A 10,639-nucleotide genomic window follows, 5' to 3' on the forward strand; every position below is an offset into this window, starting at 1 on the left:
TGTGTAAATTGTTGTACACCGTGTATTTAACGTGATACAAGTCATTCATGTAATTCTATTGAGTTTACACTGTCCGGATATAGCTCCTATCTGATTAGTAATATTGTGAAGTATGATATTACTTTGTTGATAAACTGCTCACAGTTCAAGCTGCTTTTCCGGCCATGCGCGGATTAGTCAAGTTTTATAGACGGAAGTGCGCGAACAATGATGTGTATGTAAAAAAATATATAGTTATGTCGCATTCGTATTTATATCCGTGGCTGTAGAGGTCGAGTTGATTCATATTTAGCAATTAAAGTCCTCGCATTTGTAAGTAACTCTTTATGTTTTATTAATTTAAGTATATATGCATTTTGTTATTTTTATGTTTTGATAGTTTTAGTTTTTGATAGGTTGAACCGTAAAATGTTTAATGGCGATTCTCTGTGGAAACATTCGCTATAAGTTGGTAATTTATTTTCCTGGTTCTTACTAAGTTACAACCTGTTTCTAAGTGTATGTTCTGTTAGCTTTCGCGCAAGTTTAACAATATTAAAATAAAACTGATTTTATATTTACACTTAATTGTGTGTTCTTCCGTTTCTCACGGTAGAAAATCACCTGACATTCCCGAGAAAATGGTGTATGTATTACTTACATGAGATACGGCATTGATATTTTATGTGATTAAAATAAAGATAGAGAGTTTGGGAATGTTTACATAAAACCATGGTGCACATTAATATAGCGAATTAACTTAAGATTATCAAAATCAACTTTACTTGTGGGAAGTTTACTCGCATTTCGTAACAGGGTCAAATTGTGAACTTGCTGGCAAATGTCTGTTAAAAATACATGATTTTAGTTGCGAACCTTAAGATGCAATATAATTTTATCAGTTATTGAGTGCAGAAATACTGTTAACATGTTAGTTAGTTCTATAATAATAATATATTTTATGTTACTCTTGTGAAGTTGTTATCTTAAATTCACGTACAACATTATTTAAAAAGTATCAGTGTTATATTGTAATAAAGATATTTAGTTTGGAACGTCAACAGCGACTGTTTAAGTTGTACATTGTGGTACTCATGTTGGTGGTAAGTAGTAGTAAAACAGTAGCAGTAGTTGTATTCTTTATTGCTGTGTTCATATAAAAAAACAATGTGTTGTTTTGATTACTTGATTACTAAAAAGCAGTAAAAGTATATGTGTAATATGTGTCTTGGATCGTTTTGATGAACTATACTACTCCTTCTATACATAAAAACTTGTTTTATCTTTTTATTCTGCTTCTACTTCTTCTTCTTCTTCTTCTTCTTTTTCTTCTTCTTCTTCTTCTTCTTTTTCTTCTTCTTTTTAGAGAGGATATGCATTTAATATTTACGAAGGAACAAAATGAATTTCGATTATTATATTTATAATAACAATAACAATACCACAACAATTTACTAATACTACAACTACTACTACTACTACTACTACTACTACTACTACTACTACTACTACTACTACTACTACTACTACTACTACTACTACTACTACTACTACTACTACTACTACTACTACTACTACTACTACTACTACTTTTACTACTACTACTACTACAACTACTACTACTACTACTACTTCTACTACTACTACTTCTACTACTGCTACTACTACTGCTACTATTACTACAACTACTACTACTACTACTACTACTACTACTACTACTACTAATACTAATACTACTACTAATAATAACAATAAAAATAATAATAATACAAATAATAATAATAATAATAATAATAATAACAATAATAATAATAAAAATCATCATCACCATCATCATCCTCGTCGTCTTCTCATCATCCTAATCATCGTCGTCATCCTCAACCTCATCCCCATGATCCTCATCCTCATGATCCTTATCCTCATCATCCTCATCCTCCTCCTCATCCTCCTCCTCCTCCTCCTCTCCTCCTCCTCCTCCTCCTCCTCATCATCATCATCGTCATCATCATTATTATTATTATTATATTTATTATCGTTTTTTTGTTTTATTGTTTATTTTTATTTTTTATCATTATAATAATTATTATAATTATCACACCTTATATTGTTAACATCATGCTTTATGCATATTGTTACAAGACAATTAGAGTTATTCAAAGTACAATAGCAATGGTAATATCATGGTTTCGTCCTATCGGCATTAATTTCAAATAGGAAGTTTTGAAATTTGCCTTTTTATGGTAGCATGTAAAACAGAACATTTTCTTCATTATGTATTTTCCTTTTATTTAAGCGTAATTTACAACTACATATATTCGTTTTTGAATTGAATTAAATGTCGACAGCCTTTTCAGTTGTAAAGTTATCCATGAGAATGGATTATCTGAGGCTGATAATGATTTGATTTGCAGTTATTTTTAGAATATCATTTCATTTCGTTAAAATATTCCATATTTGTAGTAGGTGTATTTAGACCAAAATAAATACATTCATAAGTTTTGTCAATGTGATATGTTTTGGATTTTACAATGAAATAAAAATGCTATATCATTCATCTGTGAATTATGCTGCTTTTCGTGTTATGGACTGTCCTTGAAATCATGATAAAGATATTATATACGCTGGTGGTTCGTTTTCATGACAGTCGTGTTATTTGATGCTCCGCCTGATATTTATTATGCCCTCTTATTTATCATAAAGTGTTATACAATGTTCATCTTGATGTGTTTTACAATATATATTATTACCTGTGGTGAGATTTAAAGTCAACAAACAAATTATTAAATGAACTGCAAATAACCAAGTCAAAGTGGGTGGTTATTTAAATGTCCATACTAGGTGTTAAGGGCTTAAACCTTTAAATTGTCATATATTCTTTAATGTAAGGAATTCAGCGTTCAAATTGCAGATTCTAATTGTTCAGATATTTCACTTTCTCTTGATTAGATAGGTCAACATCTCTTTCCCAGAATTATAACATACTTATAATACTTAGTTTTGCTCTGCCTGATTTAATTAAATACGATATTAAATATTCGTTTACAGTCAAAGACATGTATTGGACGTAGATTAAGTTGAATTCGTAATTGACGAACATATACTTGTATCACAATGTTTATCAAATCGTCAGTATGCTTTGATTTGCAGCTTGTGTTGTATACAATTATGATCTAGTACCGATATATTCAATTGTTTAATCAATCCCCATAATCTTTGTTTTATTATAAGGGCACTATTCGTGTCAGAAGAGCGCGAATTGATGTCGCTACATCGAATAGATTAAACAGCAATCGAGATCAAAACCAAATATGGAGGTATATCACCAACTTCTGTTTTTGTTGTTATTGATAGTTTATACTAAACACAATCAATATAACGATGTCAGGCAAATAAGCCAACCGACAAAGAGACATATAATTAGGCAAAAAGAGGAACAGACAGAACGGCAAACACACATGTAGACAAGACACAACTGTCTTGCATGACAAGCAAGATAGACAATTATTATTTATTATGCACTACTGCACATTTACGTTGGAGACGCTGACATGATATTCTAAAGTGTTATCGGATACCCCATCCCATAACATTTTAAGCTCCGCCCATTGATATCATTTTTTACTCCGCCCACATTTGGGTTGATCACTATAGTATGAAGCGTTCACTTTTTGCTTTGTCCCCCACATACTGATAACTACTTTTTGTAGACGTGGAATGTCGATCACGGCGTTAAAATGTAAACAAAATTAACCATTGATATTGTATTCAGAAAATTCATAAACATTAAATAATAATTGAAACTTATAGCATTTAATAAGTTTATAAAGACTGGAAAACATGAAAGAAATTAGCATTCATATATGGGACAAGTAAAACAAATGAATATTTGGGCCTCATGGCTTCACTTTAAAAGAACACAAATTATACAGCAGTAATAAGAAACATTTACTGTAACTCAAAAAAATAAGCATAATACGTTATAATAAAAAATAAACGTTGCAGATTTGATCAAAAGAAGAATTCAGGACAATTTATACTTTAAAGATGCAAATGCTTTCCTTTTTTGTGTCACTCTTTAGGTAGCAAGGCAAAAAAGTGACTATCATTCACAATAAATTAATGTCGAAAAATAAAATTCTAAAAAATAACTTAATATTAGATTCTTTTTTTTTGTAAATACCTGCTATACCTAATAATACGTGAACTATTTAATTTGTATGTGTATGAAATCAAAATTAAAAATAAAACTGGTTCTGTCTCCACATCTTTAAAAAAACAGAAAATGTTTGTGTACACTGGTAGTCTAGTTAACCTGAAAATGATATAAAGAAACCTCTATAAAAACATAATTTAACACCCATTGCACAACTACTTTGAAAATAAAAATTTTGATCTATAAATTATTATTAGACTATTTATTTAAATTAATATCTATAACATTCGAACATAAAACAATAAAATGAAACAAAAAACACTTTTCTCAATAATACATTTGTTGGAACAAGTTTTACTTTTCCAAAAAAGTAATTAGATGAGTTGATTTGAAGCTTTTTCGGAATGCAGAAGGGGTATATCTTGAATTCTTTGAGAGGCAGAGAAAGAGTTAGACTGAAGCCGGTGCAACTGATAAGTCTGGAACTGTATCGCAAAGAATTTGGGCGAATGATCATGACACATCGAAGGTTTCAACATTCTGCAATTAAAATTTAAATAAAAACTTTAATTAAAACTTAACAAATCCAACATGAGACAAAATGTCAAATGGAGATTATATAAAATAACATTTGTATAGCATAACTTGAACCAATTACAATTTAGACATGCACACAATATCATTATAAAAAAAATGATAATATAGGCATATGCAATGGAAGTGAACAACTTACAATAAAAAATAATTAAGAATTGCTTTAAACTGTAAACCTTTTTATAATAGGGCGTTTTTCTCATGAGCGAATGGCTGTTTTTGCACAAATTTTAGGAATTCGCGATCAACTGTTCAATATTTTAAAAAGTAAGCGATTAATTATTATACATTGATTTTTGAACAGTAAGCGACTTTTTTTCACAATTTTGAACACTTTGAGACTCATATTTTCACAAATTCGAACAATTTGCAACTATTTTTTTTGACAATTTTGAACAGTCACAACCCATTTGTTCACAATTTTTAAAAATGTGCAAGTAATTTTTCAAACTTTTCAACATTTTGCGACTCATTTTTCACAATTTTCAATATTGCGCGACTCATTTTTCACAATATTTTTTTTTAAACATTGCGCGAATCATTTTTTTTCACAATTTTCAATTTGAGACTAATATTTTGAGAATTGTAAACAATGTGCGATTCATTTTTTCACAATGATGAATAGTCATCACCCATTTTTCACAATTGTAAACAGTGTGCGACTCATTTTTTTCACAATTTGAACAGTGTGCGACTATTTTTTTTACAAAATGAGGGGGCCGAGGTTGCTGCACACTGCCAGAAACTATATCTCAAAAACAACCCCATGCCTTATCAGAGCTAATCAACCTATTCTACTTTCAACAAGCACACAGACCAATGACAGTAGGACTACTGGCACTGACCGTTGGTTCATCAGCATGATGATTTTAAAACTAAATGGGTGTAAAAAATAGCACAAATAATGAAACAGGTGTAGTGTTCATGTATAACGATGAAACTTACCAACCACTCGACATGGAAACTTTCTGTATGGTGCAGACGATGTGGGATTCAGAATGCTCTCCCACTGATATCCTGAAGATCATTGGTCACAAGAACGTACAAAACATCATTCATCTCAGCAATATATATCTCCGACTCCAAACACACAGCTTGCAAACTTGCTGAGTATTGCACAAAAGCAGCTTCCTTAGATAGTGCCAGGAATTCGAAATTCACAAGCAGTCGCGTTCCTCACCGACTTTGACTTCGCAAGCGAATGCCTGGTTTTCGGGGAAACCGTTAACATCTCACAACTTAACGTATTCTAAGGGCATGGACAAGTTGAAAAATAAATCACTTTTATCACTTCCACTTTGCATACTACGTTAAAATTCCGTTCCATTTGGTTATTATCTTTATTGTTTCAAATTTTCACACTACACATTCGCTTTGAAAATAGCGGTTAGCGTGTCCTTATAAGCACATTTACAGGTCGAATGTGTTATTATAAAATATCGTCAAATATGGCGTGTGAAAAGGCTCGGCAAGACTCGCCTTTTCCTACGCAATATCAGACTCGTCTGATATCACATGATATCAAAAGTCACCACACATATATTCTCTACATATTTATACAAGTAAGGCACGTGGAGGGGAGGGCGTTGCTCAAGTGGGCGGACATATAACAGATAAATTAGACACACGGACAGACGTACGGACGAACCGAAGGGCAGTTGTACAGACAGATGGACGGGCGGTACGACTGACAAACATATGAGACATGTGGCTAAATTTACATTACGCGTTCTGTTTAAAAAAAAATATTTTTCATAACTATACAAATTTCTCCTTAAACAAAAGTCACTTGTTTGTTTTAAGGTATAAACCTGTCACCTAAAAAACACTGTTTAAACAGAGAAAATCACTATATAACCTGTACAATTACTATTTGTATTATGTCTAATTTACCTGTAGTGGGCCTTTATTCAGATTATTTTAGTACGTATGCACATGTTCACCGACCAAAATATATATATCTTAATTATAAGACTTTAATTAATTAATCCTAACCTTATGGTATACGCATGGTTTTATTTATTACATTCTCTGCATTTTGATACAAAACTATAAATTAAAAAGAATTGACGAGGAGAAATTAAGAATCATACACGAATATGTGTTTTGTTAAAGATAATACCATTGTCATTGTGTACCGGCCATATTGTATTAATATGTATAATTAATACATACTGATAAGATATTGATATATAGAAAATTGTCACTACTGATCAAATGTTAAATTATATTTGTATGTGTAGATGCCAGAGTATTTCACAGAATGGTCCATCCGGATGACGGAAGTACTTGCTGATATCGGAGCTGGAAAGGATACTGTAATTGAGCGGAGAAGAACGTTCTTGAGGATGGAATGCATGGCGGAAATAGCGAGTAAATATAATGGACAGGATTTTGAATGCTTCCATTTTGGGAGCCAATCGGAAGGGACCACCACACCCGGTCTCGAGTCTGATATTGATTTCCTTGCGAGTGATAATACAGCGAATATAATGAAAGACTGGGGACACTGGAAGGCCGGGATGCGCAACCTTTTGATGCTCAAGGACGACTTTACTCCACCTCAACAGTACTTGCTTCAAAAAATAAGAAGTGACACACCGGAACCGGTGACCAGTCTGCGTTGTGACCTTGCCGTAAAGAAAGATTCTGGAGAAGTACTGTATAGTGCTGATAGAATAAAAGAGTATATCGAGAAATTTATAATTGAGAATCTCAACGATAATCGAGAAAATATACACAGAAATGGGCCTTCTGTGAGCAATAAGCCTAATTGGGATAATGTACCGGCATTTCACGTATGCAAGCCTCTTCCTGAAATACAGCAATGGATAGACAGATGTAGAGGTAGACACTGGCCGTCTGTCCAGCTACTTGATGCTGCAAGGGTAGCTCCGTGTTTCCTGGTCCCTGCTGGGCACCCAGACAGTGACTACAAGCGCGAAGAGTGGCGACCGTCTCCGAACCTAATAGAAAGAATGATGATGTTTAGCTTTAATATGACACAGATAAAATGTTATATTATTTTAAAACTAATTAAAAAGGCCTTATTTACTAAAATTGTAGGAGACGTCATAACAAGCTTTCATTGTAAAACTTTAATGTTTTACACAATAGAAAGAACACATCCTTCACTGTGGTTTGGACATAACCTTCTGATTCTAATTTCGAATTGTTTATGCATATTAAGGAAATCGCTGCTATTGGGAAGGCTCCCGCATTATATCATACACGGAGTTAACTTGTTTGATGGGAAAGTCTCTAAGATGCAGCAGAGGCGCCTTTTAGTGTATGTAGACTCCATGATAAGGAGCAATTTACAAGACGTATTAACTATTGATATAGATAAAATAGGAAGTCGTTTAAGAGCTTGTAGCATTGTACAAGCTGGTGAAAAAAGGCGTGTATGCGTACGTGACCGCATCAGCTTACTACTGAATTTCGAGAGTGTGAACCTCTGTTCGAAGATGTTAGTTGCAATAAAATATAAAATGCACAGTTCTAATACAACCGTTCAGCAAAATATAACTTGTTTACTTCGCAATGTTTTTTATTGTTCCACTAATGTCAGAATGAAAACTGTTGCTTTAGAGTGTATTAAACACCTTTACGTGGTACACACTTTAATGCAATTATCTAACTGCTTGCGATTTGGAAACGTTTTTGACATCAACATTATAAGACGTCTTAAACATACCTTAAATACGGATGTAGCTTCTAATCGCTTAAAATTGGCTTCTATATTGTACTGTAGTGGACATATTCACGCGGCAGTTAGAGTGTTGGAGGATGTGCGGAGGAGGTTTCACAGCAAGGTCAAGGCTGTGTGCAGTTATAGAGTACTAGTAATAGACGGGGTCAGAGATCTCAATGTGTTTAATAATATGCTAACAGGTAACAGTGACAATGGATTGAGTGAAGAGCATTTCGCATTCTGTGTCCAATTTTCTAGGCAAGAATCTTACTGCACTCCTGTTGCATTGTTGTTTGAAATGAATCGCAATATCACTGAAGAAGGAGTGGCACAGAGACATTTCGCTGCGAAACGATGGATGGACAGTGCTGAGGTGGATGCTCGTCCGTTACTTCATTATCTACAGTATCTTTCATATGGCGGACTTGGCGAACGGCACAAACAACAGTGTGCATTATTAGCCTTGAAATCTTGTATATTTGATACAAGTAATACAATCAACCGGTATCACTTCGAGACTGCAATGAACTTGCTGGGGCACTGCCATGAAATGGAAGGTGACTATACAAAAGCGTTACATTTCTACAGTGAATCGCTGAGTTGTTATAATACAAGCAATAATGCCGCTAACTGGCACGTCCGGCGTGTTTTGCGTCTAATAAGCGGTTAACATACGACTCAAATGGTTATTTGTGCAAAAAGAACTTTTTTGTAGTGGACATATTCACGCGGCAGAGTGTTGGAGGATGTGAAGAGGAGGTTTCATAGCAACGTCAGGGCTGTGTGTGCAAATAGAAAAAAAGAAGGGGCCACGGGACTCAATGTGTTTACTAATATGCTGTCAGGTGACAACGAATTCAGTGAGTTACCCTTAGAATTCTGTGTCAAATTTTCTAGGCAAGAATCTTAATGCAATCCTGTTATATTGTTGTTTGAAATGAATCACAATGGCACTGAGAGATCACAATGAGAAACAATGGATGGACTCTGCTGAGGTGGATGCTCGCCCGTTCCTTCACTATCTACAGTATCTCACGTATGGAGAACTCGGTGAACGTGAAAAGCAGCTAAATTCATTATTAGTCTTACATTCTTATATATTTGATAAAAGAAATCAAATTAACTTGTATCACTACGAGACTGCACTCAACTTGCTTGGTCCCTGATATTACATGGATTGAAACTATGAAATTGCGTTACATTACTACAGTGAACTTGCTGGGGCACTGCCATGAAATGGAAGGTGACTATACAAATGCGTTACGTTTCTACAGTGAATCGCTGAGGTGTTATAATACAAGAAACAATGCCACATACTGGCACGTCCGGCGTGTTATAAGCCAAATAAATGGTGAATGGTGAACATACGAAACAAAATGTTTTCTTGTGCAAACAAAAGAACTTTACATGTTTATCAAGGATTTAGGTAATCAATTAGTTTTATTTTTATCGTGTAATCCATGTTATAAAATATAAAGAAACATGATTCATATTTTGAAACATTTTCATAGTTGTTACGTTCTACATTGTCTTGTTAGATTTCCTCAGATAGGAGGACCTATGCTGTACGTTTTGTTAAGTGGTTTTGTAAAATTATGAATGCCAGTCGAATGCATACTGTAATTAATTTGTGCTGTGAATGAATTTCGTAATTTAAGTTAAGAATCAGACATTTTAAGCAGTCTGTACAATTAAAATGATAACTATAATATAAATATATATTTGACAATGATACGTCTGCCTGCCAACAGGTATGAAGCCATTACGCGCAATGATTTTTATTTTAATCGTGCAAACATATCATTTTTTTATAAACGGCCACCGGAAAAACTTTGCGAAACCGAAATTTCGCAAACTTAAGTACCCTTTTTCTTGAAGATTTGCTTATTTGTGATAAAGTGTAAGATAAACTTGTGATTAATAAATGGTTATTTTTGCTTAAAAAATGTGTTTTCTTCACTATGAACTTATTTGCAAAGTTGGGGAGTCCATGGGATTTTTGTATTTTCCCATGGGTTTTTCTTTCTCCCATGGGTTTTTCTTATCCCATGGGAATTTTGGTTTTTCCCATGGGATTTTTCTCCAGCTTTTTTATGGGAGAAAAATCCCATGGGATTTTCAAAAAAATAAAACACGTTCGTTTACGCTTAGTTATCGTTTTTAAGCTTTGTTAAAGCATTTGTACTTATTTTCGTTCAATTTTCTTTGATAGAAAAAAA

The 10,639-nt window shown here is 33.4% G+C and overlaps 1 protein-coding gene across 1 annotated transcript; it reads left to right on the forward strand.

The window, feature by feature from the left end:
• The first annotated feature begins 202 nt into the window (after nucleotides 1-202).
• Nucleotides 203-10,273, forward strand: LOC127847954 (uncharacterized). The gene is made up of 3 exons (XM_052380206.1): nucleotides 203-312; nucleotides 3,208-3,293; nucleotides 6,970-10,273. Exons 2-3 carry the CDS (start codon nucleotides 3,288-3,290, stop codon nucleotides 9,088-9,090), a joined length of 2,127 nt encoding a protein of 708 aa, XP_052236166.1. The 5' UTR covers nucleotides 203-312; nucleotides 3,208-3,287; the 3' UTR covers nucleotides 9,091-10,273.
• Nucleotides 10,274-10,639: the final 366 nt, after the last annotated feature.

This window comes from Dreissena polymorpha, chromosome 10 (assembly GCF_020536995.1).
Source record: "Dreissena polymorpha isolate Duluth1 chromosome 10, UMN_Dpol_1.0, whole genome shotgun sequence".
Lineage (NCBI taxonomy): Eukaryota > Metazoa > Mollusca > Bivalvia > Myida > Dreissenidae > Dreissena > Dreissena polymorpha.